The following is a 27049-nucleotide window of genomic DNA, read 5'->3' as shown; positions in this document are numbered from 1 at the left end:
CTTGAAGTTCAGCTTTTCTTGGTACCAAAGAGTCCCCTCTGAGGATGGAACAGCGTCCCTGACATCACAGGCAGTTATGGAGAATCACAGGAACACCAGGGATTAATTGCTGAATCAAAGATCTGTGGTTGAATTCTCCATGCTTAGGAGCGGAGACATCGTTTTGCCCTGTTGAGTGGAGGACCCTTCTCCTCCCTGCCCAGACAGCCTAGCTGCTAAATAGGCAGGACAGGAGCCCTTTGCAGCCCCCGCTCCTTGCAGGCTGTTCCTCCTCTTCCTTCTCCTTCTAGAGGCATGAGGCCAGCAGGGGACAAATATTTCCTCCCTGCCCTGCTACAGCAAGGCCTGCGACCATCTGATTAATGAAAGTATTTTTATGGTCCCATTGCTAGGGGTATCCAGGCATGTCACAGTCTTTAATGTATGTACCCGTAAAGCACTGGTGTGAGGTAGGGAAATTACGTTATCCCTCTTTTACTGATGGAGACCTGAAACTAATGACTTGCTTGAGATCCCAGAGGAAGAGTGTTGCAGAGTGTGGATTCCCATGCATATCTATCATATCTTAGGCCAGTACTTTAAGCGTCAGACCATCCTTTCCATCTTTCACTCTAGCCTGAGGTAGAGGTTACTGGCGCTTAATAGAAGGAAGAAAACATAGCCTTTCAGACAATATATATTTACAGTGTATGTCAGATCATCTGCTGGTAAAAAGAAATAAAAGCGGATGAGAAGGATATATAAAACATACTTTAATGGCAAATCTTTTAGATCATTGTTTCCCGTATACAAATGGTGTAATATTTATCCCAGGTGCTCACATGTGGTGGTGTATTTATAAAGATAATTGGAAAAGCATGTTCTGTGAGTAAGGGTAATAGACATGCAGGCAGTAGGTCCTTCAGGGTATAAGTAGTCTTAGGGGAGGTATATGTACATTATACACAATCAGTAGAACAGTTTCAATAGGAAAAAGCCTTTTGAATAAGAAGCAAGTTAACTGTTTATCCGATGATGGCTGTTTTTCAAAGTGTAACACATGGACATGTATTTTTCTCTTTGATTTGTATTCCTGTTGAGCCAGACCACACTTTCTGAGCAGTACCTTCAAGGTTTGTAGACTATTTTGTTGCATAGGGAGAAAAGAAACTATTGCTTCATCTCTGGAGAGAAACCAACTCAGTTTATCAGGACATCTTGTTTACTGAGATTCCTCCTGAGCAGATGCCTTAATAGGCCCAACTGCAATCTACAGAAATAGGTTGCAGCTGAGTTTGAGTCCTGTAAGAAAATATTTTTTAATTAAAAACGTTCCTCCTGAGCAGATGCCTTAATAGGCCCAATTGCAATCTACAGAAATAGTTTGCAGCTGAGTTTGAGTCCAGTAAGAAAATATTTTTTAATTAAAAACAACCCAGACATATTTTTCTATACATCCTTTTAGCCTTTTTTGATTGAGCTGTAGGAGTACCAAGCAATACCCACCCCGCAAGCATGTTGTATTGCAATCATAGATCTCACTTCTTCTCAGTTTCATTACATCCTACAGCTCAAGGACTTCAAAATAGCAAGATGCCCATAGCAGGGGCTAATTCTTGCCCTTCTGGCTCTTTCTGCATGTGTATCCCTCTACACCTCTCATGCCACGCAGAGTAAGTAGGTAGCTGGCATTTATAAGGAGCTTGTCATGTGCTCTAGCATATCTGTGTCCACCCCATCCAAGCAATTGCAGAGTGGTGGAGTGATGTGGTTTACACACCAACTACCCAGTGTGACTTGGCTTGAGGTCACAGCCCAGTTAGCTGGTCAAGAGTCTGAGGACTGGAAAGGAGAAGGAAGTCGAGAGATCATCAGAAGTCAAGATTTTACCCTCAGCTTTTCTCCAGGTAGTTTTGTGAACCTCCAAGGACAGTAAAATGCTGATAATGACCCACCAGCACAGTCTGCTCCTGTAGATTAACAGTATCCCATTTACCTTCAAGCCACATCAGAGAGCCTGGCAGAGAAGAGTTTGAGTACCAGTCCAGACACATGCCATGGGATGTCTCTAGCTAACCCAGTTTTAAATGAGTTCTCATGCCAGAAGTGGCAGTAAAATGGCCAAAGACAGATGGAGACAATGCAGCATGACATCTGCATTAGCCATGGCAGTTTAGCAGGGCACCGAAGCTCGGGGGGGTTCTTGCATTGGCAGCTATGTCAACTCTGCTCTGGTAGAGGAGAGCAGTAGGGTTGTGTTACAGACAAACCAGTGAGAGTACAACGTGTGCTGCAGGGAAGGAGGAAAAGAGACACAGTGCCTGAACTTTTCAGGGGGATAAATAATGGGACAGAACTGTCTTGAGATGGGGTTTGCAGAAATAAATACTTCCTAGAGCGTGTCATAAAGGTAAAATAATTGCAAGAGCTTTTGGAGAGCTTCAATCCAATTAATGTGTCATAAGAAATTATTTCCAGCCTTGTCAGCCATTTTAAACTTACCTGCCATCTGTTAGAGAAACCTAAAATCTTTGGGTAAACTGCTAATCAGGAAAGCAGCGCTTCATACCTCACTCTGCACTTTGCCTGCCCCAGCAGGCTAGCACAGATTTTTCCCTTTCTGAGGACTTCAGATGGGTGAGGGACAAGAAGGAGCCTGAAGAATCCTAACAATCCCTCTAAAGCCATGAACTCAGCATAAATATCAGGAAAGAAAGAAAAGTAGGAGCCATCTTATGTCATCTGTGAGGTATCCACAGAGCAGGTAGTATAGAATCCTTGGAAAATAACTGACTTCTGGTCAACCAGAATGCTACTGTTGTACTTCAAGAAACTGAACTTAGGACGCTTAGGGACAAATGCGCGCCTCACTGAGGTGCTCCAAAAGGACATAGAAGCACAGGATGTGCGCATGAGCAGAGCACCTAACATCCCCAGCTGAAAGCAGTGGCCATTGACTTTGCCACCAGCCTCTCTCAAATATTCAGAGGTGGTCACTTGCCCTGACCGCCCTTTTGGTAGCATCAGCCACTGGTAACAGAATCGCAGTGCACGGGTGGATGGCGGGGCTTGCTCAGGGAGACACGACTGCTTAGCAGCAGAGCCAAGAGCACAGCATGGGTCTGTGCCTGTTCAGTGAGCCATACTGTTTTCCCAGGCCTCGCCTGTGTTCTGTATCTGTATTTTTTCTATATTTTCAGTGTGTCTGCAGTGACTGGCTTTGGGTAGATTTTAAGTAGGCTGTGTTGTGGTTTAACCCAGCAGGCAGCTAACCACCACACAGCCATTCGCTCGCTCCCCACCCACCCCAGCGGGATGCGGGAGAGAAGTAGGGGGAAAAAAAAAGTAAAATTCATGGGTTGAGATAAAGACAGTGTAATAGGACAGAAAAGGAAGGGAAAATAATAATAATAATAATAACAACAACAACAACAACAATAATAATATGCAAAATAAGTGGTGCACAATGCAATTGCTCATCACCGCCAACTGATGCCCAGCCAGTTCCTGAGCAGCAAGCCGCAGCCAGCTTTCCCCCTAGTTTATATACTGAGCATGACGACATATTGTAGGGAATTTCCCCTTGGCTGGTTTGGGTCAGCTGTCCTGGCTGTGCCCCCTCCCAGCTTCTTGTGCACCCCCAGCCTCGCTGGCAGGGCAGCATGAGAAGCTGAAAAGCCCTTGACTCAGTGTAAGCACTGCTCAGCAACAACTAAACCATCAGCGTGTTACCAACATTATTCTCATCCTAAATCCAGAACACAGCACTACACCAACTACTAGGAAGAAAATAAACTCTATCCCAGCTGAAACCAGGACAGCTGATATTTATCACCTTATGTTTTTTGCTGATGATAAAGGCACAGCTTTTTGCTGTTTTAGTGTCATGTAGGAGAGCAGCTTTAACACTGTGTAGACACTGTCTAGAAGTCCTCTGTGCTTCCAGGTTCTCCATGAGAGCGTATTAAGAGATGGCTGAGTGCCTGAAGCGCTTTGATTTCTGTTTTCCTCCCGCAGATTGTCGATGGCAAACTGTGGTTCCAGTTGGACTGCGGAAGTGGCCCCGGAATCCTGGGGATTTCTGGCAGGGCTGTTAATGATGGAAGCTGGCATTCGGTCTTCCTGGAGCTGAATCGCAATTTCACAAGCTTGTCCCTGGACGACAGCTACGTGGAGCGCCGCAAAGCCCCCCTCTATTTCCAGACTCTCAGCACCGATAGCTCCGTCTACTTCGGCGCCCAGGTCCAAGTGGATAATGTCCGCAGCCTGACTGACAAGAGAACAACGCAGGTCTTGAGCGGGTTTCAGGGCTGCCTGGATTCAGTTGTCCTAAACAACAACGAGCTGCCACTCCAAAACAAGCGCAGCAGCTTTGCAGAAGTGGTTGGCCTGACCGAATTAAAGCTTGGCTGCGTCCTCTACCCCGATGCCTGCGAGAGGCATCCCTGCCAGAACGGCGGCACCTGTACCAGCGTGCCATCTGGTGGTAAATATTTTGCATTACTTGATGGGTTCCTCCCCCTATTTTCCTCTACAATTTATTGCCAGAGATGGTTCTATGCAGCAACGTGCTTGAAAAATCTGGTGAACTCTATAAAACTCCGATAGGTATTGCAAATTGTGTGAAAGCTGTTTGCTTTATAAATAACGGTGAAATGGTGCCCCTTCTCATTGCATTAGTGTTCCAGGAGGAAATTGATTTATTGGCTCTTAGGATAATCCTATTTCTATAGAAACCAATAGAATTACAATTACTGTAATGCTCAGTTGGATTTTTCAGGATCCATTTACAGCATCGAAGGCTGTACACAAAGATGGTGATTTCAAACGTCCATCACAGATGCAATGGCACTGCTGCCTTTCTCTGTTTCTGAAGCTGTCACAGATAATTACTGAGCTGTCCACAAACACCTTGGTCCTTTTGTGAGTAATTTGATTACATGTCTGCATGGAAAATACCGAGTCCAGAGTCCACCCCATTATAAACCCCCCCAGAAATGTATTTTACAGCTTCCTTGGAGGCCTGGATGCTTCAAGGTCTAAGTAATATTATCCAAAGTTTATAGGGGATTGATTTAAACTGTGCTCATGCTGGAGTTTCCTATCCAGTGGTTATATGGTGGCTTGTGTGATTTGGTGCCAGTGACTTACTACCCAGTAGTGTAGTGCACAACTTAATAGACCGTAAGAATAGTCACCATCTTAACAGGAAAAAGGCAAACGGCATACATGTAGGACCTTTCCTTCAGGGCTATTCTGTCTCTGCAGTGTACAGGTTTCCCTTCCAGCTCCCCATATTGTATTAGCAGGCAGCACTGCTCACCTTTTCTGGCAGACTAAAACTTCCTCTGAAAAGGAGGATGCTCAACAGAGAGGTCTTCTGCAAGTTCAGAGCTTTCCATCCACTTATTGACAGTGGGTTTGGTTATGGTTCCCTAGGGAAGTTCCCACTAAACTCTTTTTTTATGGAGCATTTAACTACGGTCCCAGGGCTTTCTGCTTTAATGTGTTCATGCAGTTCCCTTGCACCCATAATTATTATTTCTGGTTTTCATTGTTTTAAGCCTTGTTCTCATACTTCCTTCCTGATCACCCTCCCCCAAGTAGATTTTTCTAAACTTTAGAAACCTCCTAAACTTTAGAACAGTTTAGTTTTCAAGGCTGAACTCTGGTGAGATCTGAGCAAAACTGACAGTCGGAAGTTTCTCATTTGGATAACCCTGCCCTTATAGAGAGTAAGCCCTGACAATGTGAATTTTCTGATGCTGACATATCTGAGCTAGCATCTTCTCTGGATCCTTAGCTTTGATTCAGCCACTGCTTCTCCCATGCCAGGTCAAAGGGTGCATCAGGGATGCTAAAATGGTTTTGCTGTCGGTGGAAGGAGATGGGAGGACAGTTGGGAGGAATGAAGTGCAGGACCGGCAAGCCAGGATGTGATGTGCAGCACAAGGACACATTTTGCTGCTTGTCTGTGTGGTTAAATGTCTTTATTTACCAAGGGAAGGAAAGAAAAGGAGTGCTACACAACAAGGGCAAAAGAAAATCATTCTAAGGCAGACGGATGGTGCAGGCACTGAAAAAATTGCTAAGCAAGTTTATTTAAATCCCTAGGAAATATGGCTGTAATATGTACATGGACATAACATGGCTTTGATTCAGACACTACACTTAATAAATGAGGTTAACCTTTCACCAAGCTAGCATCCTAGGAAGCATGAGAGCTGCTCCTTCTATTGATTTTATTTGAGTCTATTTACAGTATTGCTCAGCAATCTCATGATGAGTAAATTGAAACCTTTCTAACAAAACACTTCACAGTAATTCTTTTCTTCCCAGCACCATGTGCATGCCAATTGAAACCGAGGGGAGACGTGGGGTGGGGGAGAAGCAGGCAGCGCTGAAGCTTGGACCCATTTTATTAGCGGAATGGCACACACCATTTTCATGTCAACGTAATTCGCTGCTGGAAAGCAGTCACAGAACTGATTTAACTTGCCTGTGTTCCTGCCTCGGCGAGGGGGCACGTGCCCTGCGGGGATGTTTCGGCTGCCTGCCGTTAAAAAATCTGTTTGCTGTTCTTACTGCCTCAGCAGTGTATGTAAATAAAGGATTGTTATAAAGCCATCATTCCAGCGCAATGGGCCCTGACTGTACGTCGGTGGTTCTACAGCCCAGCCCACAAGGAGAAGGTATGGGCATTTTTGTTTCCACCAGGCAAAGCGGTTCTGTTGTTAGTGTCCTCCATATGCAAAAAGGCCACGTAATTAAATTCCGTAGAGCAGAGAGTGCAGCAGCATTGCAAATACTGCTTGCGGAGCCACGAATTGCAGCACGCATTTAAGAATCATCAGCCTTGTATTCACTGACATAGATGTTAGCAGCTGACTTTCATTTAAAATAGAAAAAAAAAGTATTACGTCTTCATTTTTTATCTTAAGAAAGAAAATGGCAGGTTTTTTCTTTGTTGGTGGGGGGAAGCATTCAAAAATATACCATGCAAAGGTCCTTTTCCCAATCCCAGGTCATTCAGTAGCATCAGGATCTCTTGATTAACATTTTCTATTATTATCCTCCTACTAAAGTTTCTGGAGAATAATGTTCCTTTTCCTAAACAGAAAGTAATTGGCATAATGAGAGGATTTGTTTTAGTAAATAAGTCTTCCAATTTGAATTTTACAGAGCAGATTTCATACACTATTAACATCCTTTTTCTTACAAAAACGCTACTGTGCTTTACAGGGAAATTAAGAGAGAGAAAAAGAAAGCTCGGATTTGTAGCTAACTTTAAAAGAAAACAGTCAAGTAAAGGTTACCCAACGTTAACACATGAAAGAGTTGCTGGCTGTGTGCCAGAAATCAAAAGGGCCGTGTCTCATTTGCATATAATTTGCATAACTTGATCATCTAAAACACAAACCTCCATAATAATGTTCCTCTTGCGAGATCTTCCTTTCCACAGAAATGCCTGTTTACCGTTAATAAAAAGCTGCCTTTGATTACCTTCCACTTCATCCTGCGGTGATGGGAATAGGGCAGTGTTACAGCCCCGGGTCGGGAATTGCTGAAAGCGACGCTCTGCACGCGCTAGCAGCGTCTCCACGCCGCCGCTGTTCGGGTTCGTATGGGTACAGCCACAGCGGCTTCGAAGCGGCTGGCTCGGGGACAGCGCTGTGCGTGGGCTGCGCGGGGCTGGGGGCTGACGGCAGAGCGTGGCCCCGAAAGGAGAGGCGGCACAGGGCCGGGTGACCCATGCCGGCTCCTTCTGTCTGACCTTTCTGCGTACTGAACGGGAGGACAAAACCGGAGCCTACGCCTGCAGGAGAAAGCGCAGATAGCTCAGATGCTCCGAGACGTCGCTGAGAGTACAGAAGCACCTCTCTCCTTTCACAGTCTGGTTTCTGGGCCAGCAGAAAGCGACCACGACATGAACTTCTGCTTGCCCTCGTGTGTTCCCGTGGGTCTGAGTGAAGCCCCGTGGCAGCGGTGTATGCACAGCGTTGTCAGCCGGTGAAGCTGTGGGAGCGGGTGCTATATGCCCAGGGACCCTGCGGGGAGATCCCATGCGTGCTAAAAAGGGGCTGGGAAAGGGGCATGAGCATTCACCAGCTCTGACAGCTCAGGAGGCTCCGAGCAGAAAGACAGCTTTAGGACAATTTTCTTGGAGACACGAGAAACCACAGCCCTGAAATATAGGCCACATTCTTCCAGACTTTTCAGTCCCTACCCATAAGTATGGGTCAGTAAAGCTATTTTTAAAGAAAGTTGTTAGCATTTTGAAACCTGACAAACAGCATGACTTTCAGAAACAGCTTGGGTCTTTAGACTGAAATTTCCCAAGAAAATTCAACCCAGTGTTTAAAGTGTGGTTAAGCTATAAGCTGCTGAATATGAGGTCTTAAAATGGGAAATGTCACACAACCTTAATAATAGAGTGGCGTTACCAGGTCTGCCAATAGTAAATGTATGTTTATCTACACGAATAACAACATGAGCAATCACAGCAATAGAAAGCTTTACTGTAATCAAATCTGAACGCTGCGCCAAGCTTTTCAACCACAGAGAGAAACCTCGTGCTTGTAAAGCCTGCAATTATAAGTACAGTTACTTCCTTTTAATTTGATCAGTCCTACATACATCTGGCTTTGATTGAAGTAAATGGCTTATGTGAGTAGGCGATTTTATCTGAACATGAAGCATTTGAGCAGAAATATCTCCTGAGTCAAGGACTGTGGGCAGTGTGAGGATGGAAAGTCATTGCTTTCCCCTCCCCTCATTTTTCCTTTTTTCTTTTTTTTATGAACAGAGTTAAAATCCAAAGGGAGGGAAAAATGGAACCTGGCCCTTAGGTGGTAGTTCTAGTACATGTTTTAGAACATGTTGGCAACATTAACACACAGGTGATTTTGAGGATTAGGTAGTTCGTAAGAATGACATCAGGGAAAGATGGGTGTATTAATAGCATAGTCACGAACTGACCTGGTCTTACGTTCTTGATTTTGCTTTTTCTCACACACAAACAAACCAGTGTGCTGTAATGTGAGTATACCAAATGCATATCAGTTAATTTTTTAAAAGCTTTTTGGGAATCAGGGTTTTTTTACTCGTTTTTATAGCTATGCTTTTAGACAACTGGATTTAAATTCCCAATTTCAAAGCACATACCTGCCAATCTTTCCTAGAAAGCACCAGTTAACAAAGTCTGAGGTTCATTTTATACCAACTAGTGTCAAGAGGCGATCACTGTTTGAAGACAGAGAAGTTAAATCTGAAGTGGCAGGAATATGTATGGCTGAAGAACACACAGTTCTCGAAGGTGGCCTGATACGTCTATAAACAAACCGAAATACAAATGCTGGGAGAATTCCTCTTCACCTTCAGTTCTTCTCATCGGTTACCTGGCCGTAAAGCGCTATGTGAGCAGGGCCAAGGGCAGCCCCTCGAGTTTGTCAGGTCTGGCTGCACAGCAGGGAAAGAAACTACATGGGGAGATCAAATGCAAAAGCCAAAGCACGTAACAGATAAGAGCCAGCTCCTCCTGCATGTGATAGATAGAAACAGGAGCACACACATGTTCAAAAAAAGAATTGGCAGCAGTTTGGAGCATCCTCTTTAATAAAGCCAAGTAAACCTGGGGATAGACAGACATTCAGATGCTCAGGCTGGCAGTGGTACCAACGGAGATGTTCGCTGCGTAACGACATCCCATCTGCTGGTGGCACCGTGCCTGCCTTTTGCCACTGTCTCTGCTTATTCAGTGCCAAGCAAGCGTAGGTAGAGGCAGGAAGCCTGTGCAGTGTCCTCGCTTACAGCATGTTGCTTTTCAGGAAGGTCTGGGCTGAAAAATCCCTTTTCCTCTGGACAGGGTCATGCCAACAAGGCAGGAAGAGAAGCTGTTGGAGTCAAAGTGAGAAGGTGAGACTCAGCTACACAGAGGGGACTCAGATTAGTGGAGGAGCATGAGAGAACAACCAGAAAGCCCGAGACTATGTGTTAGCAGGAAAGGGCTATGTCTACATAACGTTTTAGATGACAAGTCAGTTTTGACATAAATCTTCTGATCATCCCCTCTCACTGTGCTTTGGTTCCCACTGTGGAGAGGTGAGGTCTTGGAAGGCAGGACCAGGCTTCCTTCCGGCTGGTGCTGAGCTGGAAGGCGTGCACAAGGAGTGCAGCTAATGTGGTCCTAAAGCCCTGAAATTTGTGCACTGAGGGTGCTGGGTCCTCAGCTCCAATTGTTTTGCCCCACAGACCCGCTGCCGTTGCTCTGCAGGGCTTGCTAATGTAGATACAGCCTAAAAGGACTGTATTGTTGGTCATAGCTTGTTGTTGCTCTTGGGTCAGCTGTTGGTACAGGCTATTGCGGCACATGCTGAGGGTGCTGTGGTCCCATCCCAACAGCATTGCTGATGGGTTTACCAGAGCTTTTTTTCTTTTTCTACTTGTTCCCTCTGAAAAAATACAGTGGTGACATCACAAAATTTGCTACCTTGGAGAATGCAGATCAACATTTTCCAGCATCAGTGTGCAAAATGAAATATTCATATCTCTTGGAGGGAACTCAGATGGAGTGTATGGTCTTAAATGTTGATGAATTGCCAAGACTTCCAGTGCTTTCATTGTGAATAGGAGCAAACTCTAGATTGCTTGAAGGGGCTTTTTCATCCCCTGCTGAGCCTTTTCTTCAGCCCTGTTGTCCTCAGATGTGGGAAGTTTGCTTATTACTCTTGTGCTGAACAGGTGGGAAGAAATGCATAATACACTACTGGGATATTAAATTAAATGTGTAATAAAAATTCTTTGTTAGACCCAAGATGCACTCCTGACCAAAAGGGTTTCCTTTACGATTGCACTTCGTCCACAGCCACGTGGCTACAGCGTGCAGTAGCAGGTAAAATGACAGCCTCTGCTGAGAGGTTTGGAGAAGCATAAAAGGTCTGGCAGGTCTGCTGGCCGAGTCAATATATGCTACTCGTAGCAGCTCTTCACTTCCCTACTCCATGAATTTCGACATATGCTTTGCTGTGTTGGGGACCTCCGGGTGAATGCTTTGCAGCTCTGAGCATGTGTGTCGTGGGAAAGTTCTGTGTCTTTTGCCAGTGGCTCAGGGTTGGCAGTGCTTCCAACGGGAGGAAGAGTCAGTGATAAACACTGTAATTTAATACCATCTTGTTTTATTGCCTTTTTATTTCTAACTTTGATCCCTAGACTTAGAGTCCATGCTGAATACTTCAGTATTCTAATACCTGATTCCGTTCCATCATCATTAAATCAAATTCAGTTGAAAATGTAGGCTTTCAGAAGCAGATTTTTCATTTTGGTCTAGTTCATACATTGCCCAGTAGCACTCTGACCCCTCTGGAGCATTCAGTTTCATCTCCTCTTAGTATAAAGTGTTAACTGAAGTTAGCGCATCTTTAATATAAACAATAGGCAATTATAATAATAATGAATAAATCCATGTTTTATACTTGGTGGTAAAGGGATTTATTTTTCAATAAAAAAATCAATATCTCTCAATTTTTCTGCAGTGAATAAATGTAGCAGAATATGTTGCAGAGTGAGAACCCAGAACTTACTCAGCTGAAACAAACACAAAACGTGAAAAGAATGTGATTCAAAGGCTTTGTCTTACAAATGATTGGCAACTGGTTACTTAGGTACAGAAAGTTGTTTTTTAAAGTCACTTTAAAGTTACGGAGGTTTAAAATACCAGATAACAACTAGAAGAACATACCTATTCTACGGATATATAAGGCAACAGATTTGTTTATGAATAAAATGTTTTGTGTTTGAATTGAACATTTTCATTTCACTTAAACTCTCTGAGATCATAAAAAATATATAAAACATTACTGTAAATTTTTGAACTATAGATGTCACTGTTCAGTCATAAAATGAAGCACTGAAACAGCCTTATTTATTCATGCTGTGATTTCTACCTACAGTATTTCTAGATCAGCTCCTTTGCCAACTAACAATAAATCTTTCATAAAGATGGCATCAAAATGCCTGCTGCAGTCACAGTTTTGTAATTCTTCAGACCCAGATCTCTACAAGTCTAGAAAGTTGTTTGCATTGTCTGAATGAGATACGTATAAGACAACAAAAAATAATCCCTTCTTGCTCCTGCTGACCAAACACGCTTCCTAGGAATCCCCAAAGTCCCTTCGTGTAGCAGGACAATGAAACAGCGTGATATTTGAGTATCTATTATTGAATTTATCTTCAATTAAATAGGATTGGATTCTTGACTGAGTACAGCAACAAGTCTGGTTCCAAGTTTGTTCTCTAAAGCCTGTCCTCATGAAAGAATTCAATTAGAGTAACTGAACAAGGCAAATTGAACCGGGTAGGACATAAAGATGTGGGAGTCTTAATGCAGAACTGCTTTTGCCTCGTGTCTCCACTGGGCTTTTCCATATTGTTTCCATGAAATTCTTTTCCTCATAACTGTGCTGGAAATTCCTGCCTTGTTTCCTAGAACAGTGGCTTTTTTTCAGATGTATAGCTATTGAAAGTTTTTAAAGATATGTTTAAAAAGCTCACCACAGAGGGATGATATTTCAGCTACATCACCTTGCTCTCCAATAATTTTGATACTGAATTAAGTTAACACTCAAATCATTTCAGCTCTAACTCCAGCAGTACTTATGGCAGAGAGGTTCCTTGTTCCAGTTGCTTGATATCCTATATTCAGCAAGTATGTGAACCAATAACTGGAGCTTGAACCTTGCCTACACATCTGTTTGGGGCATTTGGATTGTGTAAGTAGTTTTTAAAAAAATTATCCAACGTTTTTTTACAGATGTCCAGGAAAATTTTTCTAGTTGAACATCTCTAATCTAGGAGTCTTTCCATCCCAGGGACTGCCTACATGTTCCTTGTTCTTTTCGAGTGAAAAAGCACTCAGATGTCAATATCCAGTTCACATCATGAAGAGATGTGCTGCCTCACTGGATTTCTTTGTGACCTTAAATAAAGTTTTTATTTATGGCACTGTGCCATATGAAATCACAAGGAGAGGGGAAAAAAAAAGAGATTTGTCATTTGTACACTTGGCAGAGTGAACTGATGGGTTTAAAAACTGGTTTTTACTCTGATGTTGCTCCTCTGTTGGTAAGAAACGTGGAAATAGGACTTCGATCCCCTACAGGGTCCCCCTCCACTTGAGTGGAGTTATGTCTGGTGTATTGCAGGCAGGAATTAATCAGTCTCTTAATAGCAGACACGGCACATAAGCAGCTCTGATTAGGGCTGGCATTGCCCAGTTCAGCTGCTATTATGAAGTGTATAATTCATGCCTGGATGATGTGCTTTATGAAAGTGGTAAGTATCACTATCAAGTGTTTTATGACTGTCACATCCCTACCGTGTCATCCTTGTAAGAGGCACATGTGGAAAAGCTCTTGGCTCATGTACTTGTTCTTCATTGAAACCCCAAAAGGAGTGAGGGCTGCTGCTGGCAGCAAATACGGTTTTTCTTTTCAGAAATATTGGGAGGTGCTCCTTGATCTAGAGTATTTCTTGTGACCAAGGTTGTTCATGGATGACGTTTATTCTTACCTGAGTCATGATCATCAGGATGATCTAGGCTGCAGCTATTTCTTTGGCCCCTAGTTGTAGACATGAGCTCCAGTTTTCCAGACATCCCAGATATACAAAGCTGTGGATCACACAGACATGCCAGAATGAGTATAAACATCCCCTTTCCCCCACAGTACAATATATTCTCTCAGCATAAAGTAGCCAAATGGATCCCCTTTGCTTGTAGGTAGATGCAGTGGTAGGCTTCTGATTTATTTCTCTGTGTGCCCCACCTCCCAGGCTATCAGTGCAATTGCCTCTCCCAGTTTACGGGAAGAAATTGTGAGTCGGAGATCACAGCCTGCTTCCCAAATCCCTGCCGGAACGGAGGCTCCTGCGATCCCATCGGCAACGCTTTCATCTGCAACTGCAAAAACGGCCTGACAGGACTAACGTAAGTGACCCTCCCCAGGTGGGCAACGGGAGCTTTTCTGTTCAGTGATGATGGGTTTTTTGAACAGGCATTTTGTACCCAAAAGCTGTAATTCACCTAGAAAAAGTAAGCCACAAATTAGTGCTTATTTCAAGTATAAGCTAAGGATAGCTGAGAAATCCATGAGGCATGCATTCAGAAATGCTCTTCTGGACTTAGCCTCCTATATTACTATTTCAGGATGTTACCTCCAGACAGTTTTCACTGAGATATGCACACCTAAGTGTTAAAGGCTTTTTGAGCAATCTCATAAAGTCTGTGGAAGCTGCTATGTAATATTTTTTTTTTTAAATGGTTCAATTATTTAGTCACTTTAGCCCTGACGTAAAAGCCTAATTTATTGCATTCATTTTTTGAAATCCCAGCCTTGAACATTTACTTGGTGTAGAACAGAAAATTCACTGACCTGCCCATCAGCATGCTTTTTTCTCATCTAATTTGTCTACTGCTTGTACTTTTTGTTCTGCCTTTTTTTATTCACCTGTTCTCCTTTCTAATTCTCCTCTCTCTTTAAGGTTCCTTTTCTTTGTTTCCCCCACACTTCTCTAATATTTGCTCATTTTATCTCCAGCCTTAAATAATTTTATACACTCAGTATATCCTCCTCTACTCTTAAATAAGTGCTTTCTGATTTTTTTACTGTATTTTGTCTCTGTTTTCTCCTTGAATCTTCCTAATATTTTGTATTGAATGGAATGGTCCAAAAACAATATAAAAAGGCTAAGATTTTCTCTTACATCCTGTGAGCCTCATTAGGGTCAAGGAAACTTTTCCTATGAGATGCTTTAAACTCCTAGTTCCTTTTTGATGCTTCCATTTTATCGTCTTAAAAAGATGTGGAATACTTGTAGAAAAAATTCAATAATACTAAATAATATGATAATAATATGACCATTTGCCAAGCACCAGCAAGGTGTTAACTGTAACGGTACCACTTTGACAAGATAAGTCATCATGTACAAGCTGGGCCGTTTGCTAGGTGTTCTTCAGACTCCAAACTCTCCTTTTCTTCTTTGAAGGTGTGAAGAAGATATCAATGAGTGCGAAAGAGAAGAATGTGAAAATGGTGGCTCCTGTGTCAACATATTTGGTTCATTTCTGTGTAACTGCACCCCTGGCTATGTGGGGCAATACTGTGGTCTTCGCCCCGTGGTGGTTCCCAATATACAAGCTGGGCATTCATACGTTGGCAAGGAGGAGCTGATAGGAATAGCTGTGGTCCTGTTTGTCATATTTGTGTTGATCATCCTCTTCATCATTTTTCGCAAGAAAGTTTTCAGGAAGAACTATTCCCGCAACAACATCACGCTTGTACAGGATCCGGCTACTGCCGCCCTGCTCAACAAGAGCAACGGCATCCAGTTCAAGAACATCAGGAACAGCGGAGACAGCAGAAACATCTACCAAGAGGTTGGGCCTCCGCAGGTCCCTGTGAGGCCAATGGCCTATACCCCGTGCTTCCAGAGTGACTCGAGGAATAACCTGGACAAGATAGTGGATGGGCTTGGCGTGGAGCACCAGGAGATGACGACGTTTCATCCCGAATCTCCTCGAATACTGACAGCCAGGCGGGGGGTGGTGGTGTGCAGCGTGGCTCCAAATTTGCCCGCCGTGTCTCCTTGTCGCTCCGACTGCGACTCCATCAGGAAGAGCACATGGGATGCTGGGATGGAAAGTAAGTACCACTGCATGTCAGTCTCACTCTTCCCTGCCGTAGCTAAGGGTTGCCTTCAGGGTGCAGCGGCACAGGTACTGTTAATGCTCCAACCTCATACACTTACAATTGTGACATTTCTCCAAGAAGTGATTTGGTTTAATTTTGAAAGGTTGTAATTAAACCAGGCGTACAAGACCTCTACTTCTATGCATTAAGTATGACTAAACACATTTATTTCACTTGTTCAGAAAGCACATATGAGTAAGTGCTCTGAGCGTTAGTTCTTCAAGTGATGCAATGCAATCATCTTTCTGTTGGAAGAAAATAATTTGTGGCAGAATTCTCAAATATAAACTCTGCTAGGTTTGGGCAGTTTGTCTCCTGGGATGGTTAAACTTCCTGCAAGAAGCAATCTTGTTTTGCAGTGGGGACAAATGAACTAATACGCTCTACTTCCACTGTCTATAAAATTAAGCAGAAAATCATGCACTACTTAAAGGATCACCTTTCCAGTTCATTGCGTTCAGTATCAGAGTGACCACAGAATTCATGAGCCCCATGCTTACCCTGTTTGTGCTCTGGTGGTTTCTCACCTGGTAACGCAGTGCCTCCTCCATTCCTGGACAAGTTGCTGGAGATGCAGCAAACGTCACTGTCCTGTCATAGCAGGAAATACCGCTTTGCTGGGACAGAGTTACGGCCCTATGTTGTCTCTCCTTGCAAGTCAGAACATGTCATATGGACCGGGAGATGTTTGCTTTAGTATACAGGGGTTTTAAATTATATTTTCTCTTTTTAGTAGTGTTTCTTAAAGCATCTTCAATGCCACTGCAATACAGCCTTAACCAAAACCATCAAATAAAACTCTACAGTCCAGAAACTTCCATAGTCCTGTAGTTTTAGGCAATAGGAGCTGGGGAAAAGAGAGGGGAATCTGGCACTGCCTCACACCTGTGCCCTGACCTGCATATTTTCATCAAAGGCAGCACACTGGCTAAGTTCTTCTAGTGAAAACCAGGAATTAATTTTAATTTCTTTGGGCTGTACTTCACAGTTGTGTTGTGGTTCACCTTTTTAACCATTAAATATTGTTTGTCTGACTGAAAGCATCAGCATGCCAGCCCCGACACGTGCTCTGTTCCGTATTCCCCTGGGTGTTTCTGCCGCAGGCGCTGCTGGTATCTGTATGAATTTCTGCACAGCATGAGGCCATGCCATGGAGACGGACCTCAGCTGTCAAGAAGTGGGAAGCGGTGCCGCTTCGTTACTGCAGCACTTGCTCCATCTACTACATACCCTGCTTCTCAGCAGGAGCAAATCAGCCCTTTTACGTATGGAGGTGACCCATGCTGGGTAGAAATATCTACAGCTTGCAGGTGGAGAGCTGTACTTACGTGTTTGAGCTTGTTCATTTGTAATTAGCGCAGGTATGTATCTCGGTGCTTACTATGGAGGATGACGTTTTGTGTTCCTTCTTATCACTCGTCATGTGTAGTTAAATGTGTTTATTCAAGTGTGTTTAATTACATATGAATTTATACCAGAGGCTGCAGTTACATTTCTAAACTGTAGAAGAGTTGTCAGGACTGAATGTCCCGGATGAAAAGCAATGTAAAATGAAGCATAATCTATTATATGTCAGTGGTGGAGCCATTAAAATCTGATCCAGGGGCCACTGATACGGATCAAAAGATGCACAATAAGTTTATTGAGCACGGAATGAGCCTTTAGTGAGGTTCTCAAATTAGGAAATTAACAGTAAAGATAAATGTAACTGTAATCTCTTGTATAAGATGTTTATACCACATTTTTAAGTCATCATTTTCTTTGCTGCTCAGACTCGATGTCATCTAAAAAGGCAATACTGAATATAGATGTTTCTTCCTTGATTACAGTGGTGTCAGCCACTTGAAGGACTCTTTGGGCTTCAAACCCAAAGTCTAGGTATCTTCATCAGCTGCTTTCCTGACCAATATGTCATTTCCTCTGTCTGAAGGAAAAAAAAAATTTATTCTGACAACAATAATAGAAGGTGCTTGTTGGCAGGTTTTAAGTGGCTCTGTGGTATAAATAGACAAATGTGCATACCTAGAGAGTACCATTTTGCTTTGTTTTTGCTGTCAATGAAGGTAAAGGGGTTGATGACGCTGAAGAAGTGACCTGTTTTGCAGGAAGTAATAAAGGCAGCAACTCTGAAGTACAGTCCCTCAGCTCCTTCCAGTCTGATTCCGGTGATGATAATGGTAAGAAATGGTTTTATCTTTATTATGCTGGGAACACAGCTATTTAACTCTCTTTCTAATATTATTAAAAACAGTTAGGTATTTAACGATGATGGAAGTCAGGAAGTACTGGGTTCAAACCCTCACTTTCTGGCTCTTTTTTAAATTATAGGAACATAATTAAAATCTTGGTGCCTGGAGCTGTTGTATCAGTACCAGATTTTACAGTGAATTAGAGGTGTGATAGATGACAGTCATGCTGCCATGATACAAGTTGTTTAATAGGGTGCAAGCGAAACTAGAATTTCTATCATGTTCCTTCTTGGAAAAGGATAACTTTAATGTTTCAGCAGTGAAATTAAAGGGAATTTTTGTGCTGTTTGCCAGGTCTCATTCATGGTCCCATCAAAACTCTGCTGGTGCTCAGCAGCAACAATGAGCAGATGAGGCAGTCCCCAGTGGCTTGGCCTCTCCCTGGCAATCACAGCTCCGTGAACAATAGAGCACCATTAAATCCTTGCTCGGTTCATGTTCATTGCCTGCTTTCATGTCCTACATCGTTATCTCAGTGGGTGACATGGGCAGAGCCATACACAGCCAGAAAGAGGCCTACAAAGTCAGAGCAAACCTTCGTTCCTACGGCCCATGTATGTTGAGCAGTGGGTCTGAGAAACAGCAAGATGTTTCTTCCAGGGAGGGATGATGGATGTCAGGGAAGCCTCATTCAGATACACAGAAAAAGATTAGCACAAAGAAATTGTACTCAGTTTCCTCAGCCGCCAGTTAATGAACTGCCTGGAGAGTCGGTTCTGCAGTCATGTTATGCGGCTCTTCCCTAGGTACTCCGAAATGTTGGAAAAAGCACTTAAAGCAAAGCGCACTTGCAGGTCCTTTCAGTTCATCCGTGGCTGAAACATCATGAGTATTTTTGTCAAGCTTCTCAATGCTTTTCTGGCCCTGCACCTAAAAAAAGTCTTTAGTGTTTTTTAGAATAATTATTAGAATTATTATTATTTTAGTCATATATACTTAAAATATAATTACCTTTAGGATAATTATCCAGGTGGTCATTTATTGTACATGGTTACTTTTTATATCCCCCAAATTCTAATTAGGCTTTTCACTATCTGCCCCCATTTAAATCAGTGACATGATGTTCACTGAATCTGGATTGGACCTTCTATGCCTACTCATTTTTTGTGAAAGCTGCATTTAAAATACAGCCCCTAGAGGTAACAGTTCTAGTTAAGGGTCTAAACAAATCTGTATCTTCAGAGAGAAGGAGGGAGGAAACTTAAATCATCTGAGGCATTTGCAGAGGTCAATGCAAGAGTGCACGCTCTGGTTTCCTTGCAGCAGCAGGGAAGGTTTGCAGTGAGAGAGTCTAAAATATAAATACAGGCGTAAGTAAGCATATACATGCCCACATGCATGTACAGAAGGGCTAACAATTGTCCCTCTTCAAGCCATAAATCCTTCTCCTTCCTGTCATTTAATTCTTTATGCTTCATGGAAACACAGAATCAACTTTGGCTTGAAAGGGACCTTTTAAAGTGAGCAGGACATCTTCCACTAGATCAGGCTGCTCAGAGCCCCGTTCAACCTGACCTGGAAGGTTTCCAGGGATGGGGCATCTACCACCTCTCTGGGCAACCTGGGCCAGTGATTCAACACCCTCGTTGGGAAAAATGTCTTCCTTGGATTGAGTCGAAATCTGCCCTCTTTTAGTTTAAAACCATTACCCCTTGTCCTATCGCTACAGACCCTGCTAAAAAGTCTGTCCCCATCTTTCTTCTAAGCCCCCTTTAAGTACTGGAAGGCTGGAAGTACTGGAAGGTCTCCCCGGAGCCGTCTCTTCTCCAGGCTGAACACCCCCAACTCTCTCAGCCTGTTCTCACAGCAGAGCTGTTCCAGCCCTCTCAGCATTTTTGTGGCCTCCTCTGGACCCGCTCCAACAGGTCCATGTCTCTCCTGTGCTGAGGGCTCCAGAGCTGGATGCAGCACTGCAGGGGGGTCTCCCCAGAGCGGAGCAGAGGGGCAGAATCCCCTCCCTCGCCCTGCTGGCCACGCGGCTTTGGATGCAGCCCAGGAGATGGTTGGCCGCCTGGGCTGTGAGCGCACGTTGCCGGCTCATGTCCAGCTTTTCATCCACCAGGACCCCCAAGTCCTTCTGGGTAGGGCTGCTCCCCATCCCTTCATCCCCCAGCCTGGACTGATACCCGGGGTTGCCCTTCACATCCCTGCAAAGGTTAAAAGGTTGTCAGTGAAACCATAACAAGTGTAATTCAGCGTCCACACTCTTTGGGGAGACAGGACAGGCTCCTTCTCCAAACTGCTTCCTCCAAAGCCGAGAGCAATGCTGCCGGGTGCTCATCTGGCTGGCAGTGGCGACAGGCTTGTGTCACGCTGCTGTACCAACACTGTCTTGTGAAACTTGTTAATGGCTTCTGACTGGGGAAACCTGATTTGCACCAGAGGAGCACTGGGACGCATCCTGCCAAAGGTGGGAACAGCCCTACGCTGTTCAGTTTGTATGAGGTGCAGGCAGTCTCCACTCACCCTCTCCACAGTGCTCGGACCCTTCTCTTGCTGGGTGGAACAGGGATTGTCTCACCGTGCAAACCCTTTTTGGATGTGATTTTGAACCAACTTTTATTTTACCATCTTATTTCTACTGCATTTAAATTAAATTAAATTCTACTGCTGAGAGTAGTTAGCAGTATTTTTTGTGACCAAAAATTTTTATTAGCCACAAATTTAAAGAATAAGTTGCCCACTTTCAGCAATAATATTTGAGAAGTCACTTCAAAGGCAAGTTACAGGTTGCCACAGAAAGCTATTTTGAAGTGGGGCAGAGAACATGACAAAAGTGTATTTTTAGGTTACTGTTTCACTGCAGGCCAGTGGATGGTTGTGCTGGGCAGTCCAGGGAACCGTTGTTGATAACAACGATATTTACCCCTAAACAATGCTGTGTTTGGGCATTGCCTTGCTCTGAGCTGCTTGGGGTAGAAGTTTCCATCCCTTCTGTGAACATGATCTGCCCAGCTCTCACCAGAGCCAACCCTTGGTTGCAATGAAGACTGTGCTGGCCCTGATTTTTGACCTTCTGTTTTTCATTCTCGGTTGTTCTCTTCTTAGAGTTCCCGGCTGCCCTCCATCTCTTTTCCCAGCCATGCAGCAGCTAATTACATGGAGTCACTTATTTTTCCATAATGTTTTTTATGCATTAGTCAATACAAGTCTCCCTGGTACAATTACTAATGCTGTTGATGGCATAAACATGCTCAATGTAGACATAGAACATGGTTTCTTTGATTTCTCAAGGCTCTTTTTGCCAAGCCTTCACAAGGACTGAGGAAATTGAATGAGATGCTTGATCCCATGCCCAAAAGTTAACAAAGATGTCAAAATACTCAATGTATATTTGAATGGCACTATTACTGTTAACATGTTTCTTGTGACCTCTAAGTTTATTGGCTGAGTGAAACAAAAAAGTGTGTCTTGCCCAGCATTTCTGATCCCTTTCTTACCCTGCTCCAAAGCAATCGGTTTTCTCAGAATCAAAGACAAAGGAAAAGGGACAGATCCAGTACCCACTGAACCAGAGCTTGCTTTCTGGTTTTGGTGGGTTTTATTTCAGGTCCTCAAAGGCAGGGGAGTTATTTGGTCCAAAATGCAGATCATCTAGAAGACCACACATTGTAGCCCTGCTGAGCTCCATGTTAAACAATTGCACAGTCTATATTAATTATTCAAGCAAAAAGTATGTTTTGGTAAAACACCAGCAGAGAACACACAAAGCATTTGTGAAAATATTCTGTCAAACACAGATCAAAATTTGAACCAAACCTACTTGGATGTGTCCTCCTAATTATAGCACCGCTGCTTAACGTCCCAGCACAAACAGTAAATAAGTAAAACGTTCCTCTTTGGAAATAGATTGAGCTTAGCACCATTTCAGATGGTGTGATGGTCTAAAAGATAATGATCCCTTGGAGCACATGGCACCATCTCTGGAGACCTTTAAACAAGAATGAATTAGATATTAGTGTCGGGTAGACAAGATACTGCTTTGGTTAATTGAATCAGCTGGCCAGTCTGCTTGAATTTATGGGGTGATACACATCATCCCATGTGCCTTTCAGGAAATGCTGTTTTGGAATTTATCACCACTCTGAAAATGTATGGGATTATCTGAAATGAAATGTCCTGCAACCCACTGCATAAATCATGCATTGGTCAGAAGACTTGGGTTTTTCTTGATGTCAGTTCTGTCTGTTTGAGAAAATTTATTGTGGTAATATATGATGTGTGTTTTAAATACTAACCTGAAGCTGTCCTTCCCTTCCCTTTATTTTCTGCTTTCCCTCCCCTGCAAGCTTCCATAGTGACTGTCATACAGCTTGTCAACAATGTAGTTGACACTATAGAAAATGAAGGTATTTAATTTTTTTTATTTCTTGTTATGCAACAATGCTTCCTGTTTTCATTGTGAAACATTCCAGCAGAACCTCACTAATCTACACTGACCAGCAAACCTGTGGCAGGGACTGGGTTTTGCAGATCAGCATGTTCACCAGCAAACACGAAAACACCAGAGGGATGTACCACAAAATACCTGTGGGTAATTGGAGGTAGTAGAAAAGGTGTCAAGGCCTTCATCCTCTTCTGTTCAAGTCAATGTTTTTGCTTGCTTATTCCCACTGCCTTCAGAAAAAAACATTAGGTTGATAATGATCATTGAGATTATCCTGGCTGCAGAGACTGGGAAACAGAAGACAACACAGGAAGGCTGTGAAGTGTCCCAAGCTGCAGTAGAGCTGGGTTATGCACTCCAACAGGACCACATGGAGAGGAGCAAAGTGGTGCTAGGCAGGTGGTTGGTTTCCCCCAGGTAACACCATCAAATCGAAGATGTGTAGACACAACTCCGTGGATGCCACATAGCAAGGCGTGACACTGCCTTTCCCCTGGGGTTGATGTGCCCATTGAATAGAGCATGGCAGTTGGGTCCAAGGAGCCAACACTCAGCTCTGCCACTGACCTCCTGGGTAAGCTCAGGCACAACATGTTACAAGCGAACTGGTTTCCATACCTGTAAAACAGGAATATCACTATTTTCCTTTTCTGTAAAGATCTGAGGAAATGTGATGTATCATAAATAAACATTACTTTTACTTATTTATACAACACTTATCCGTAGGAAAATGTCAACTCGACATCAACTCAAGTTATCCACAAGTCCAAAATTTCATCTGTCTTTAGCAAATTTAAGCCAGGTTTTCAGCTAAACCAGTCTGCATTAATGCTTAAAGATGATCAAGTGAATTATTTTTGTGAAACGACTATTTTTCCCTTGAGCCAGTGTCACGGTAATTTGGAAAAGCACTTTTACTTTTAGTTAGTGATGGCACTTGAGTATTTGTCCATAGTATATTATTGATTTCCTGAAGTGTAAGAGTGCCATTCTTCTTGCTGTCAAATAAAATTAACTATCCAAGGTAAATTCAAACAGAAATTCTCACTCAAAAATTAAGAAAATAGCCTTGAAAAGAAGCCACAGACACTGTGCTTTTCCTAAAGGAAAGCTTAAGCCAACACATTGGCTCCCCATCATGCTTTAAAGGTCAGAAAAAGCCGGTGTGGCAGCAGTTTCAAGAGGCTGTCCCTGAAAATGCTTTGCCCACTTCCCAATTCCCTGTATGAGACTTACAAATCCTGCGTGCTCTGCAGCGGGGCTGGTGCAAGCGATGAATAGTTTGCCGCACCGGAGCTCCCGGTGCGCGGCGGGCAGAATCGCTGCCGCGGAGCCACGGGAGGATGGGGCTTCTTCCCCGGGGAGCTGCTGGGGTTGTGCGAGTCAGCGAATTAGTGAGGTTCTCCTGGATCCTGAAACCACGCAGCTCGGAGGGACCTGACGCATCTCAGGTGCAATGTCATTACACTGACCGAAAACCAGCAAAATCCACTTTACAAACGAGAGAAGTGAAGAAGGAGAAGAGTGGTGAGGGCCGGTTCAGACACTGCTGCCAAATCTGCAGTAGCCCCAACCCTCCTCACCCCAGGCTAACGCAGAGCAGGTCGAAAGCTACGGTTTGGCTAACGAGCTAACGAAGACATCGCCATCGCCACATGCGCCATGTGGTGATAAGCGAGGGCAGTAGTGGTGGTAGCAGATGGAGGCCTGGTGAACAGTCTCTCTGCCCCGAGGTTAAGTGCTGTAATGCCATAAAGGTCTGTTTATCCGGCCAGACCCCCAGCAGTGCAGGCCAGAGACCTTGCCCAGCGCCTTCTTGCATGAAGCCCAATAACATGTGGCTGAACAAGAGCATCTCATCTAGAAAACGCTGCAGCTTGTTCCCCGCTCTTGTCTCACGTAAAACCTCTTTCCTTGCTCTCTCCCCCACCCCTGCACCCTCTCCATACTGGAATGCCTCCCTCCCCACCGGCTAGCATGGCAGTGCAGGTGGGAGGTGGGGATGGGGTTGCGGGCCATTGTAGCTGGTGGCCCCATTAAATGGCTTTGTATTCTATTCTATTCAGGTTCTTATACCGTGCCCATCACCATGGTATCTGAGCCCAGGTGGGCCCAGATTTGTTTGAACCGGCCCTGAGAATGGTAGATTCTTATTTTTCTGTTTCAAAGTGAACAAGTGAGAGAGAAATGTACTTTGCAATTATAAACCGTAGAGACGGTGGATAGCCCTTTTTGTGTTAAGAAATCCAGCTCTAATGTAATTCCGTATCTGTTCAGTGAGGGTAAATAATTAAGATACGATAGAAAAGGAATATAATACACATAATCATTTCTGTATGTATGTCTACATTTGACCGGGCAAGCTTATCTTGTACGCTAAAATAAAGAACAATTAAAAATCTTATTAAACGACACCGAGGCAGCTGTACTCAAATATGCATGCAGAGTTTTGTATTTTCACATGTAATACAATGCTGGTAACAAGCTCCAAGTTACCAGTTTTTACTTTTCACTTTGTATCTGACAGTGTCTGTTATGGATCAAGGACAGAACTACAACAGAGGTGATTTTTCTGAGACACTTTCTGCCTGTTGGACTGGGCTGGGGTGGGCAGAGCACTGACTTGATCTGGTTTTTTCTTGAACTGCTTCACGCGTCCTCTTCTGTTTGAATTCTGTTGGGTTCAAGTGCTGCATGAGAATGGCCAGCCACTTTTTTTATTTCAGGATCCAGTTTTCAGTTGATCAGATTATTTGCTTGCACACTGTCTTTCTTGAAACGAAGCCATTAGAGGTGGAAGGGGCAACTAGATGTGATACCATAAGCATGCTTACTGCATTTATAGATTTTTTCAATTAACGGTGAAAAGCATTAATTCAGAGATTTTTGTCATTTTGATTTCTTGGACTCGTAGTTTCTAATACAACCCAGTAGCATCCTGAAAAGCAAATGCCTGAGAGGGGACGTGTTTTGTTTCTTTGCTTGTTTGGATTAGCATCGTAATACAATTTATTCTCCTCCCCTACCCCTCTGGTCAGAGCATGGCTGACCCGCGTCGATGGCCTGTGGCGCATGCTGTGATTTGAACGTGTTGTGAGGACTAAGAGGCGAGTGCATGCAGGACACCTTGTTTTCATTAGCGGCCCCATCCTAAGGGAGTGCTGTCGTTCTCTTTCCTGCTGTAGCGTATCACTGGGATACCTCTGACTGGATGCCAAGTGCTCGCTTGTCCGACATTGAGGAAGTGCCCAACTTTGAGACGGCAGATGGAGGCTCGGCTCATCACGGCAGTACCAGGGAGCTGGAAACAGATTACTACCTTGGTGGCTACGACATTGACAGCGACTACCCTCCCCCTCACGAAGAGGAGTTTTTAAGCCAGGACCAGTTACCACCTCCTCTTCCAGAGGATTATCCGGACCAATATGAAACCCTGCCGCCCTCGCAGCCAGTCTCAATGGCAAGTACGCTCAGCCCCGACCGCAGGCGGCGGCCGCACTTCCACCCGAGCCAGTACCTCCCTCCTCACCAGTTCCCCAATGAGACGGACACTGCAGGGTCTCAGACTGGGAACGAATTTAGTACTTTTGCTGTGGGCCCAAGCCAGAACACAGAAACCGTTGGTGCAGGTAAGATGCCCTTATCCTTGCACAACTCTCTAGATGCCTCCTCCTCTGATGTCTCGGCCAGCTGCGGCTTTGATGACTCTGAAGTAGCCATGAGTGACTATGAAAGCGTGGAGGAACTCAACCTAGAAAACGTTCACATTCCATTTGTGGAGACCCAGCATCAGACGCAAGTGTAAAGCAAGCTCCCTTCTTCTTCTTCCTCCTCCTCCTCCTCTTCTTTTTTTTTTTTTTTTTGTCATTTGGTCCAATCAATAGTATAAATATTGAGAAGAAATTTTGCTGAAGGTGTATCTATATATATTGGGCAAGGCAAAAATACAGTATAACCCATTATTAACTTGTTGAGAAATGATACTGTATGTGCAGAAACGAAGAGACCAATTGTGTTAAGTATTATACATCGCAAACTTGTTACAGACAATCTGGAGAATATGTACCTTCTATTTATTACCAAAAGTAAAACTCAGCTTTTGAGGCAGGGGGAAACAATAATTGCTAAATAATTTCTTTCTCTCCCCCAAAGTTTGATTTTTTTTTTTTTGTGTTGTATTATTAAAAGTGTTACAGTGTTATGATCTCCCCACAGTATTAAGGAACTGGTATGGATCATTCCAAGATGCACTGTTGCATGAAATTTTATGTCAGCAAAAGCGTGAAAGCAATTGATCACTGAGGTTGCTGTGTACAACACGTCAGATGGCTGAAAAAACAGCATTTAACAAATTGACCTATCAAAGACACGCAACCAGCCATTTGTCCATAAATATTTATCTATACTTTCATTTGTTACATAGCATTTCATTCTACTTTGTGTGCATATAGAGCAACATATATACAGCATATATTTACTCCAAATCAGCCTACTTTGGTTTCCATTTTCTAAACCTGATGTCAGCTGTGTGTGCATAACCTTCACCCATGAGGACTTCTAGAAATGTCAGAGTTTGGCTCAGTTAGTGGCCCAGTTTTCCCGCAGCTGCGTATGCACAGCCTCCCTTGACTTCCATATGCAATGTGAACACGTATCTGAAAACATCAGGAAACCTAACTGTCTACAAAGCG

General features: G+C 43.7%; 1 protein-coding gene across 1 annotated transcript in view; it reads left to right on the top strand.

The window, feature by feature from the left end:
• Positions 1 to 26523, top strand: part of FAT3 (FAT atypical cadherin 3) — a gene marked incomplete at its 5' end in the record, with an annotated part of 79239 nt that extends 52716 nt beyond the window's left edge. The window contains 5 exons of the mRNA XM_010294357.1: positions 3997 to 4465; positions 13807 to 13960; positions 15019 to 15674; positions 17786 to 17899; positions 25544 to 26523. Of these exons, the coding sequence (XP_010292659.1) occupies positions 3997 to 4465; positions 13807 to 13960; positions 15019 to 15674; positions 17786 to 17899; positions 25544 to 26163 (2013 nt within the window). The remainder of the gene's footprint in view (positions 1 to 3996; positions 4466 to 13806; positions 13961 to 15018; positions 15675 to 17785; positions 17900 to 25543) is intronic.
• Between the last annotated feature and the right edge of the window lie 526 nt (positions 26524 to 27049).

Source organism: Phaethon lepturus, unplaced genomic scaffold (genome assembly GCF_000687285.1).
Source record: "Phaethon lepturus isolate BGI_N335 unplaced genomic scaffold, ASM68728v1 scaffold7719, whole genome shotgun sequence".
In the NCBI taxonomy this organism is placed as follows: domain Eukaryota; kingdom Metazoa; phylum Chordata; class Aves; order Phaethontiformes; family Phaethontidae; genus Phaethon; species Phaethon lepturus.
This window is presented reverse-complemented; position numbering and strand designations above follow the sequence as displayed.